This window comes from Sabethes cyaneus, chromosome 3 (genome assembly GCF_943734655.1).
Source record: "Sabethes cyaneus chromosome 3, idSabCyanKW18_F2, whole genome shotgun sequence".
In the NCBI taxonomy this organism is placed as follows: domain Eukaryota; kingdom Metazoa; phylum Arthropoda; class Insecta; order Diptera; family Culicidae; genus Sabethes; species Sabethes cyaneus.
The window spans coordinates 105036653-105049566 of NC_071355.1; the positions used below are offsets into that span (position 1 = coordinate 105036653).

The following is a 12914-nucleotide window of genomic DNA, read 5'->3' on the forward strand; positions in this document are numbered from 1 at the left end:
CTATGCAGGCCCTTACGACTTGCAAAGTACTGCGTGTGACGTTGTTCGTCCGTAAGCGTGTTAGTCCGCGTTTCTCAGCGCGGGTGATCGGAGAAAGGTTCCGTTCCTATGAAATTGACCAAACTCGTGTTTTAGTCTTTGACCTTGAAATGCGGTCAGGCAACCCACAAATTTCCCCTCCTTATTCCAAAAAATTTTCATTACTTTCCCCTACCGTCCCTCCATCAGTTGTAAAACCATCGTTTCAAAAAAATATTAATATTAATGCCTGACTGCATTTCAAGGTCAAAGACTAAAACACGAGTTTAGTCAATTTCATAGGAACGGAACCTTTCTCCGATCACCCGCGCTGAGAAACGCGGACTAACACGCTTACGGACGAACAACGTCACACGCAGTACCTTGCAAGTCGTAAGGGCCTGCATAGTGTCGTTGTCCTGAAAGTAAAAACAAGTTAGATTAAAAACATTTCGGTTGGTGGTTTCTACAGTTTACGGAGGAAGAGGCACAATCTGTGTGTCTAAAAATAATTCAAAAACCAGTTCCGTGTACTGGAAATTTTGTCATCTGCCATAATCAGCGGGTCCCGGTTCAAGTTCAACTAGAATGTGGCTTTTACTCCCACAGAGGGTGATACATTAATAAGGGGGGTTGCGCAGTCTTCTTTTGTCCAGCGCCTCTATGGTTCAAAGGTACACGGGTACCAGCGAGCCACACGCCCTGGCAGGTGTTGTGGGTTCAAATCCAGTTATAATCTCTGACTATAGCTTGGTTCGACCCATGCACCTTCCAGCATTGGACAAAAGAAAGGAGTCACAATGACAACTTGTTAAGCGTAGCTACCTATTACCCCCCTTCCTTTCCACTCCTTTTCCAAAAAATTTTCATTACTTTCCCCTACCGTTCCTTCTTCAATTGTAAAACCATCGTTTCAAAAAAAAATAATATTAATGCCAGACCGCATTTCAAGGTCAAAGACTAAAACACGAGTTTGGCCGAACCCGAAATTTTATTTTCATTCAAACCTGAACCCGACCCAAACCCGAATTTTTATATTCGATCAAACCATAACATCACTCGATTCGAATCCGACTTTTTATTTTTCGTTGAATCCGAACCCGCCCTGAACTCGAATTTTATTTTAATTTTCATAAAACTCACACCTCGATCCAAATCTTGCCGTATTCGTATTATATTTTACGTTCGAACTCTGAAGTTAAGTTGAAATTTTATGTTTTTTTCACCCTTCCCTTTCTTTTTGAATTGAAAAATTAATTGAAAATTCTGAAAAACTAAAGTGTACACTAGAGTCGTTATTTAATTTTTGGCAGGAATGCGTTCCAAATTTTCTACGAAACCATATAAAAAGAGAAGTTTCATTATGTTATCAAGTTATAACGATATCTAATGGCCGAAAGGTAGCTTTGAAAATTCTCTATACTGATATCGAAAATTGTGACCTTTTCAAAAATTCGGCACAAAATATAAAAGGCGTTATTGCAAATTGTAAATAAACCAACGAGATATGTGGATTGACCGGTTTCTCATTACTCAAACTTAAACCCGACCCTAACCCAGCTTTATTTTTTCGCTGAGCCCGAACTTCAACTTTCCGGCTAAACCCGAGCCCGACCTGAACTCGAACCTGCTAAAACTTTCAAACCTGAACCCAATGGGTCTGAAAACTTGAAACCCGACCATCTCTTCTTCAGCTGACGTTAGATAACAAAATGTCGAAAATGACAAAATGTAACATGGGACAGTTATGTTTCCACCTTTTTCGAATTTCTTGGGCAATTTCCATTGAAAATGTGAAAATAGTTTTTTTTCCTAATTTAATATTTCTGAAGATATAAGCAGAAAAAAGGGTTTGATGAAAACGGGCATTTTCTTTAAAAAAGGAGGTGCTCCCATAAAATGAGGAGAAGTCCAACCGGTACCAATTTTGGAATTTTTACTTTTGACGAAAATCGAAGGATCTGACAAAATTTGATTCAAATCCGAGGAGGGCGATTACATGTGTTTCGGACACATCGCGTGGAATATGTAGATTTAAGGGAAATTTTTTATAGGTGTATAAAAATATTTAAGTATCCTTAGATATCGTTAGGGTAGGACAGGAGCGAAAAATTAGCGAAATTTTTTAAAGTACATTTGTTAGATTCGTAGTTTTATTTTGGCAAGCCAGACATCCACGGTGTTACAGATGGTTTATAATTCCAGTCGATTAATATTGGATTCAAAGCCAACGGACTCTACTCTACCCCAGTTTCCACCGGAAACAATTCTTATTAATAAACATTTTTCTTTTCAGATAAATGTTTTAGACATTGGCGCCGGAGATGGTGAAGTAACAATCAGACTTGTTAAAGCAATAAGAAATATATTCCCGTCAAGTATAACTAAGTTGTTTGCCACAGAGTCTAGTTGGATTATGAGATCAAGACTGAGTCAAAAGCAAATTTTGTAAGTTTTTTTTCTGTTTTACGAATTATGTAAATGCGGTTTATTTTCTATCATGTCTGTATCACAGAATAGAAGCGGAACACCGAACAATGATCAAAATGTTTTCGCATGGTTAGAAATAACAACAATATGAGCAGAATGCTTCCTCCCACTTACTGATATGCTTTCTGTGACAAAAGCTATGGATTTAGCTTCCACTTCTGTTCTGTGTCTGTATTCGTAAGATAGTAATGTGAGTTATTTAACCTTAAGTTGCCAGGAAAATGTGAAAAATTCTGGATGAATCACAATTGGTAGAACTGCACAACCTGTGCCCATATTCAGATTCCCAAAACATTTCAAATATTTCAACAGTAATTTTAAATTAGAACATGCTCAGATAATTTTTATTGGATTAGGATGCACAATCAAATCATTTTGTTGGATTTTATCTATTCGTTCACCATAGTTGTATACAGGGTGTTTGCAAACTGAAATTTGACTGTCTGCTGAAAACAAAACTTAAACTTAACCCTCTAATGGGAAACATCGTAAAAACGTTGCAATCAAGATAATGTAAAAGGTACACTCAAAAATAGCTTAAGCTTTTATTTTAATGCACAAATAATTATTTGGAGGAAGGCCAGTAGTACAATCTCCTTGTTTCGTTTTTCATGTTGCTCTATTCAGATAGTTTTTCAATTCAGATATTTTTTGCAATTTTCCATAATTCTTGTTTGTAAAAGCTCCTAACCCTTGAACGCATGGTCAGAATGTTACGTAACTAATATCAAAATGCCATGCAATCTGTTCTGAATGCATTTTTCATATTGTCAAGTCAAAATAAATTTTGTACACGGCTCTGAAGCTCCGAAATCGAAGGTCGTCTTCAAACGGAGTTATCCGTTAGTGGGTTAGCGTTAGGTAAATATTGAATGCATTCTACTAACTCCCAGAAAGGATAATATTATTTACACCGATTTTTTTTTTGAACTTTTAATTCGTTGGACCATGGAAACTTGCACGTCTTGCTAACTACTTCCATGCGCTTGACATATTAATTGTACCAGACTAAGAGATGTAACACGTCAAACAAATTTCCAACCCTTACATAATTTTGATCATTGAAACTATATGTATTACTAACTGACCCGACAAACTTCGTATTGCCACAAATTAAAATGTGTTGTACATAAATTGTGAATCTGTCCCAATATCGAGTTTAGCAAGTTTCTGAAGAGATAATTCATTTTGGCAGTTACGTCACTATGAAAGCATGGGTAGTTTAATTTACATATTTTCAATTTTTTCTCACAGTAAAGTAGAAAACAATCCCCTCGTTACTTAGCCAGATAAAATAAAGCGGATAGCACTTAAATATTCGCCGTGATTGTATAACATTTCACCGAATATCATTTTGCGAAAAACCTTACGCGGAATGTACCATTTTACGGAAAACATTTTCGTGGAAAGTACCATTTCGATCCTCGGGGTGATCCTCTCCTTACTCGTTGTTGCTCGTTCGGACCCAACTGAAGGAAAGTAATAGAGGTCAGTAGACCTAGGAAAACAAATAAACCTAGATAGAGGTGATTTCTGCGGGGGGCTGCAGATTTTTAGTGGTTTTGTTATTGTTTGTTATGTTTTATGGAAAAGTGGAAAATTTGTCGAGTTCGATTAGTTTTTGAGTTACGCAAAAATTTCTATTTGATTTGCATGGGAGCCCCCCTCGTATAGGGGGGGGGGGGGGGGTTTGAAAATTTCCCTCCTATAGAGGGAAGGGGTCTCAATTACCAACCAAAATTGCCTCAAAAAACACCCACATGCCAATTTTGTTCCATGTGCTTGATTAGTTCTCGAGTTATGCAGAAATTTGTATTTAATTTGTATGGGAGCCCCCTCCTCTTAGTGGGCGGAGAGGTCTCCCAAGCAGCACCATTTTTGCATGAAGGGTTACGCAACTATAATTGAAACATTCAAATATGGTAAAAGTTCGCCTCAGTTACCTTTATCGAACTGTTATGTGATTGAAAAAGCGCAAAAGGTGGAGCCTATATGCAACCAATTGTTACACAGATTGACTAAACTCGTGACTTTAGTCATGACCTTGAAATGCGGTCAGGCATATATTAATATTTATTTTGAAACGATGATTCTACAATTGATGAAGGGACGGTAAGGGAAAGTAATGAAGAAGGATTTTTTTTCGGGAATGAAGGGGAAGGGTGGAAAGGAAGGGGGGGGGGGTGGAATTGGTAGCTATGGTTAACAAGTTGTCGTTGTGACTCCTGTCTTTTGTCCAATGCTGGAAGGTGCATGGGTCGAACCAAGCTGTAATCAGAGATTATAACCGGATTTGAACCCACAACACCTGCCAGGGCGTGTCGCTCACTGGTACCCGTGTACCTTTGAACCACAGAGGCGCTGGACAAAAGAAGTCTGCACAACCCCCCTTATTAACCATAGCGCGACATGGGTTGTTCTATTTTTAGACACACAATGTGCCTCTTCCTACTCCTACTGTAGAAACCACCGACCGAGAAGTTTTAGTCTAACGTCTTTTTACTTTCAGGACGACGACACTATGCAGGCCCTTACGACTTGCAAGGTACTGCGTGTGACGCTGTTCGTCCGAAAGCGTGTTAGTCCGCGTTTCTCAGCGCGGTTCTTCGGAGAAAGGCTCCGTTCCTATGGAAATTGACTAAACTCGTGACTTTAGTCATGACCTTGAAATGCGGTCAGGCATATATTAATATTTATTTTGAAACGATGATTCTACAATTGATGAAGGGACGGTAAGGGAAAGTAATGAAGAAGGATTTTTTTTTCGGGAATGAAGGGGAAGGGTGGAAAGGAAGGGGGGGGGGGGGTGGAATTGGTAGCTATGGTTAACAAGTTGTCGTTGTGACTCCTGTCTTTTGTCCAATGCTGGAAGGTGCATGGGTCGAACCAAGCTGTAATCAGAGATTATAACCGGATTTGAACCCACAACACCTGCCAGGGCGTGTCGCTCACTGGTACCCGTGTACCTTTGAACCACAGAGGCGCTGGACAAAAGAAGTCTGCACAACCCCCCTTATTAACCATAGCGCGACATGGGTTGTTCTATTTTTAGACACACAATGTGCCTCTTCCTACTCCTACTGTAGAAACCACCGACCGAGAAGTTTTAGTCTAACGTCTTTTTACTTTCAGGACGACGACACTATGCAGGCCCTTACGACTTGCAAGGTACTGCGTGTGACGCTGTTCGTCCGAAAGCGTGTTAGTCCGCGTTTCTCAGCGCGGTTCTTCGGAGAAAGGCTCCGTTCCTATGGTTAATAAGGGGGGTTGTGCAGACTTCTTTTGTCCAGCGCCTCTGTGGTTCAAAGGTACACGGGTACCAGTGAGCGACACGCCCTGGCAGGTGTTGTGGGTTCAAATCCGGTTATAATCTCTGATTACAGCTTGGTTCGACCCATGCACCTTCCAGCATTGGACAAAAGACAGGAGTCACAACGACAACTTGTTAACCATAGCTACCAATTCCACCCCCCCCCCTTCCTTTCCACCCTTCCCCTTCATTCCCGAAAAAAAAAATCCTTCTTCATTACTTTCCCTTACCGTCCCTTCATCAATTGTAGAATCATCGTTTCAAAATAAATATTAATATATGCCTGACCGCATTTCAAGGTCATGACTAAAGTCACGAGTTTAGTCAATTTCCATAGGAACGGAGCCTTTCTCCGAAGAACCGCGCTGAGAAACGCGGACTAACACGCTTTCGGACGAACAGCGTCACACGCAGTACCTTGCAAGTCGTAAGGGCCTGCATAGTGTCGTCGTCCTGAAAGTAAAAAGACGTTAGACTAAAACTTCTCGGTCGGTGGTTTCTACAGTAGGAGTAGGAAGAGGCACATTGTGTGTCTAAAAATAGAACAACCCATGTCGCGCTATGGTTAATAAGGGGGGTTGTGCAGACTTCTTTTGTCCAGCGCCTCTGTGGTTCAAAGGTACACGGGTACCAGTGAGCGACACGCCCTGGCAGGTGTTGTGGGTTCAAATCCGGTTATAATCTCTGATTACAGCTTGGTTCGACCCATGCACCTTCCAGCATTGGACAAAAGACAGGAGTCACAACGACAACTTGTTAACCATAGCTACCAATTCCACCCCCCCCCTTCCTTTCCACCCTTCCCCTTCATTCCCGAAAAAAAAATCCTTCTTCATTACTTTCCCTTACCGTCCCTTCATCAATTGTAGAATCATCGTTTCAAAATAAATATTAATATATGCCTGACCGCATTTCAAGGTCATGACTAAAGTCACGAGTTTAGTCAATTTCCATAGGAACGGAGCCTTTCTCCGAAGAACCGCGCTGAGAAACGCGGACTAACACGCTTTCGGACGAACAGCGTCACACGCAGTACCTTGCAAGTCGTAAGGGCCTGCATAGTGTCGTCGTCCTGAAAGTAAAAAGACGTTAGACTAAAACTTCTCGGTCGGTGGTTTCTACAGTAGGAGTAGGAAGAGGCACATTGTGTGTCTAAAAATAGAACAACCTATGTCGCGCTATGGTTAATAAGGGGGGTTGTGCAGACTTCTTTTGTCCAGCGCCTCTGTGGTTCAAAGGTACACGGGTACCAGTGAGCGACACGCCCTGGCAGGTGTTGTGGGTTCAAATCCGGTTATAATCTCTGATTACAGCTTGGTTCGACCCATGCACCTTCCAGCATTGGACAAAAGACAGGAGTCACAACGACAACTTGTTAACCATAGCTACCAATTCCACCCCCCCCCCTTCCTTTCCACCCTTCCCCTTCATTCCCGAAAAAAAAAATCCTTCTTCATTACTTTCCCTTACCGTCCCTTCATCAATTGTAGAATCATCGTTTCAAAATAAATATTAATATATGCCTGACCGCATTTCAAGGTCATGACTAAAGTCACGAGTTTAGTCAATTTCCATAGGAACGGAGCCTTTCTCCGAAGAACCGCGCTGAGAAACGCGGACTAACACGCTTTCGGACGAACAGCGTCACACGCAGTACCTTGCAAGTCGTAAGGGCCTGCATAGTGTCGTCGTCCTGAAAGTAAAAAGACGTTAGACTAAAACTTCTCGGTCGGTGGTTTCTACAGTAGGAGTAGGAAGAGGCACATTGTGTGTCTAAAAATAGAACAACCCATGTCGCGCTATGGTTAATAAGGGGGGTTGTGCAGACTTCTTTTGTCCAGCGCCTCTGTGGTTCAAAGGTACACGGGTACCAGTGAGCGACACGCCCTGGCAGGTGTTGTGGGTTCAAATCCGGTTATAATCTCTGATTACAGCTTGGTTCGACCCATGCACCTTCCAGCATTGGACAAAAGACAGGAGTCACAACGACAACTTGTTAACCATAGCTACCAATTCCACCCCCCCCCCCTTCCTTTCCACCCTTCCCCTTCATTCCCGAAAAAAAAATCCTTCTTCATTACTTTCCCTTACCGTCCCTTCATCAATTGTAGAATCATCGTTTCAAAATAAATGTTACACAGATGTTTGATGGAACATCAATCGTTATCTATCCATTCACGACTACGATACTAAAAGAGATTTTAAGCCTGTTCGCACTTCCACGAAATTCTATGTCGCGTTGTCAAAACTTGCGTGAAAACAAAAACAAAAATACTTCTGCTCTTTTTTTCTCGCACAGTAACCAATGCGCGTTATCTAAATACAAGCAGCTATTCGTGGCTACGATTACGATACTAAAAGAGATTTCAAGCCTGTTCGCACTCACACGAAATCCTATGTCGCGTTGTCAAAACTTGCGACTACGATACTAAAAGAGATTTTAAGTCTGTTCATACTCACACGAAATCCTATATGTCGCGTTTTCAAAACTTGCGTGAATACAAAAACGAAAATACTTTCTTCTCTTTTTTCATAACCAAACAATTATGAGCAACTTCGTAATCGCGAATTATGTTTAGCGGGAACCGGGAAACAAATTTTCTCTCTGGTCTCCAAAACGAAAATTATTTACATCCGTAATGCGAAACAAAACTTTAGTTTTTTGGGCCTATTATGAGCTAATTTTCATGCCATTCAAAATTTATCGTGCAAAATTTAATTTCGCCTTGCATTATTTGATGCGCCTTGTGAAAGTTATTAATTTATTAATTTTCAAATTTAAAGAATTAAACCAGCCAGATTAAGAATTCGTTTACGATGGAAAAATGCGGTGTAAAATCGAACTAGATACTGTAATCAAATAATATTTTAGTAAATGCCATGGATTCCTGATTAATGTTCGTGTAATTAGGCCATTGTAAATTATATTTAAAGTTTTTGTCAACCCCCCCCCCCTGGGAAATTGGCTTGAAAAACCAGGGGGCAAAAATATAATTTGTAGGATATGAGTCAAATTTTTTTTAAAAATATTTATTGTCTGTGGGCTCTACAGTCTGAAAAACTCGAAAAATGAGTCTCCGAGTTGAATTAACGCTTCTAGCACGAAACAGAAATGGAAATTCGAACAATGGAATTTCCGAAAATCGTCCAAAAAAATTTTCCTTCATTTTTGTCTTTTTTCGTATATTTTTGCATAGAAAATAACGTATCTATACCTATAAAGAAGGATTTCTGTCTGTCTGTCTGTCTGTCTGTCTGTCTGTCTGTTTTGTGTTCCTTATAGAATCAAAAACTACTGAACCAATCGGCGTGAAAATTTGCATGTAGAGGTTTTTAGGGCCAGGAAAGGTTTTAGTGATGGTTAGAGACCCCTCCCCCCACTAAGAGGGGGGGCTCCCATACAAATGAAACACAAATTTCTGCATAATTCGAGAACTAATTAAGCAAATAGAACCAAATTTGGCATGTGGGTGTTTTCGGTGACAAGAATTTATTCTAGAGTAATTTGAGACCCCTCCCCTCTTTATAAGGGGAATTATAACTCCTCTCCCCTTTAAGAGGGGGGGTTTCCATACCAATTTCCTCATAACTCGAGAACTAATCAAGCAAATGGAACCAAATTTGGCATGTGAAGGTTTTCGAGGGCAAGAAAATTTTCTATGTTGAATTAGGACCCCTCCTCACTTTAAGAGGGGGGGCTCCTGTACAAATGAAATACCAATTTCCTCATAACTCGAGAACTAATCAAGCAAATGGAACCAAATTTGGCATGTGTGTGTTTTTGAAGACAAAATTTTTTTCTATGATGAATTGGGACCCCTCCCCACTTTAAGAGGAGGGGGGGGGCTCCTATACAAACGAAATACAAATTTCCTTATAACTCGAGAGCTAATCCAGCAAATGGAACCAAATTTGGCATGTAGGTGTTTTTGGAGGCAAGAATGTTTTCTATGATGAATAAGAACCTCTCCCCACTTTAGGAGGGGGGGCTCCTATACAAATGAAATACAAATTTCCTCATAACTCGAGAACTAATCAAGCAAATAGAACCAAATTTGGCATGTGGGTGTTTTCGGTGACAAGAATTTATTCTATGGTAAATTGAGACCCCTCCCTCTTTATAAGAGGAATTGTAACTCCTCTCTCCTTTAAGAGGGGGGGCTGCCATACAAATTTCCTCATAACTCGAGAACTAATCAAGCAAATGGAACCAACTTTGGCATGTGAAGGTTTTCGAGGGCAAGAAAATTTTCTACGGTGAATTAGGACCCCTCCCCACACTAAGAGGGGGGGCCTGTACAAATGAAATACAAATTTCCTCCTAACTCGAGAACTAATCAAGCAAATAGAACAACATTTGGCATGTGGGTGTTTTTTTGGTGACAAGAATTTATTCTATGGTGAATTGAGACCCCTCCCCTCTTTATAAGAGGAATTATAACTCCTCTCCCCTTTAATAGGGGGGACTTCCATACAAATTTCCTCATAACTCGAGAACTAATCAAGCAAATGCAACCAAATTTGGCATGTGAAGGTTTTCGAGAGCAAGAAAATTTTCTATGGTGAATTAGGACCCCTCCCCACTTTAAGAGGAGGGGCTCCTGTACAAATGAAATACAAATTTCCTCATAACTCGAGAACTAATCAAGCGAATTGAACCAAATTTGGCATGTGTGTGTTTTTGGAGACAATTTTTTTTTCAATGATGAATTGGGACCCCTCCCCACTTTAGGAGGGGGGGTCCTGTACAAACGAGATACAAATTTCCTCATAACTCGAGAACTAATCCAGCAAATGGAACCAAATTTGGCATGTAGGTGTTTTTGGAGGCAAGAATTTTTTCTGTGATGAATTAGGACTTCTTCCCACATTAGGAGGGGGGGCTCCAATACAAATGAAATACAAATTTCCCCATAACTCGAGAACTAATCAAGCAAATGGAACCAACTTTGGCATGTGAAGGTTTTCGAGGGCAAGAAAATTTTCTACGGTGAATTAGGACCCCTCCCCACTCTAAGACGGGGGGCTCCTGTACAAATGAAATACAAATTTCCTCCTAACTCGAGAACTAATCAAGCAAATAGAACAACATTTGGCATGTGGGTGTTTTTGGAGGCAACCATTTTTCCCATGATGAATTAGGACTTCTTACCTTTTTAGGAGGGGGGGGGGGCTCCCATTCAAACGAAATACAAATTTGCTCATAACTTTAGAACTAATCAAGTAAATGGAACCAAATTTGGCATGTGAGAGTTTTAGATGGCAGAATTTTTTTTCTGTGGTGTATTACGACCCCTTTCCCTTTTAAGAGGGTGGGCTTCCATACAAATGAAATACAAATTTCCTTATAATTTGAGTACTAATCAAGCAAATGGAACCAAATTTAGCATGTAGGAGATTTTTGAGTCTTGAATTTATTTTATGAAAGTTAGAGACCTCTCACCCCTGTGGTAGGGGGATATGGACTCTCATACAAATAAAACAGAAATTTTGGCGAAACTCAAAAACTAATCCAACTCAAGAAATTCGAGACTCTTCCATAAAACATTAATCAATAACAAGACCACAAAAACTATCTATAGTAACACTAGATCATTCAGGACGAGCCGGTCGCGAGTGTTGCCGGTGACCCGCCGTCGGAAGCGCCGCCCACTAGCGGACTTGCAAAACTCGAGAAGTGATAAAGGTCATCCGAGATTCATGATTTATGTACAACACAGGTTAATTTGTGGCAATACGAAGTTTGTCGGGTCAGCTAGTATATTATAAGCAAGAATAGATTTGGTTTTCACGTTTAAACTTAAAATAAAAATACCTAAAATCCATTTTTTTTGCTCGATTAAATCACTTTGTTTTTTTTTCGCCCCCCCCCCTTCAGTGGCCGAACACCGGAAGGACAAAAACTTTATAATATATTTGGCCATATAAAGGCCATATAAGGCCATATAAAATAATGGCCTTATTGTCAAAATAAAAACATTTCTTCGTTGAAAAATATTTTTTCATAAAAGTATGGCGGAATAGGATGTTACATTGATTGTATTTGTTTGGTTACATTTTATTTAAAAAGATGCCGTAATCAACATCATGTGACATTATTGCTTAGCAATGACATTATAATAACACGATGTTGCGATGAAGTTTCATGTTACTAGATACAGGTGTGGCTCGATCGCTTTGGCTCAATCAAGGCCTTAAATTATCACCGAATTTCAAACAAAACAGAAAATCTTTTTTCTCAGAATACATTGTTTTTTATGTCTCTGAGTTTCATATGTACAACTGCACAGTGATTTTCATCATAGTATACAAGTTCAATATATCGCGAAAATAGAACAGGAGAAAGTGATTTTCAAATCCAGAAGGTGATATTCACTTCAGGTAAAAAACAATTTTAAATGCAGTTAATGAAAAGAAAAATCTTATGTCCAACAACTGAACGCAATAGATGCTAAACCACAAAATAAATTTTTTTATTGATTTTCACTGCTCAAACGTGAATATCAGTTTGTTACAATATCACAGGGCGCTGATATTCTATATTCTCGTGCATGAAGCTCATGCTTGCTGCATTTAGTTATTATGTACGTTTGATCAAAGCAAGCAGATTTTCAATACAAGGTAGACTGATAATCCAGAAGTTTGAACGTAATGCTGATGAATATTAATAGCACTGGACTCAATTCACATTCATTTGACAGTACTGTCTCAGCCAAGCAAAATTTGACAAACTTTTATGTGGGAGATTTGTAGAATTAGTTATTATCTACAATTTTGCTGAATAAAGTTTTACTGTATCTTTTGTATTTGCGGCGCTACAATGCTAGTAACTCGTTAATGACTAAATGAACGTTCACTTAGCCACTAAAGAGGTACTAGCAATGTAGCACCGTAAATACAAAATATACAGCCATACTTTATTCAAAAAAGTTGTAGTTATTATAACTAGTTCTTCAATCGTCCCATATTGTATAACTTTTTCAAATTTTGCATGACTGAGACGGTACTTTAAAATGAATGTGAATTGAGTCAAAGTGATTGTGCCATCCCTGACTAGATATAGACTAATATATTTGTGACAGCCAGTATAAGTATT

The 12914-nt window shown here is 39.6% G+C and overlaps 1 protein-coding gene across 1 annotated transcript in view; it reads left to right on the plus strand.

The window, feature by feature from the left end:
- Positions 1–12914, plus strand: part of LOC128743217 (protein-L-histidine N-pros-methyltransferase) — an 86719-nt gene that overhangs the window by 45655 nt on the left and 28150 nt on the right. The window contains exon 4 of the mRNA XM_053839750.1: positions 2315–2466. Coding sequence (XP_053695725.1) covers positions 2315–2466 — 152 coding nt within the window. The remainder of the gene's footprint in view (positions 1–2314; positions 2467–12914) is intronic.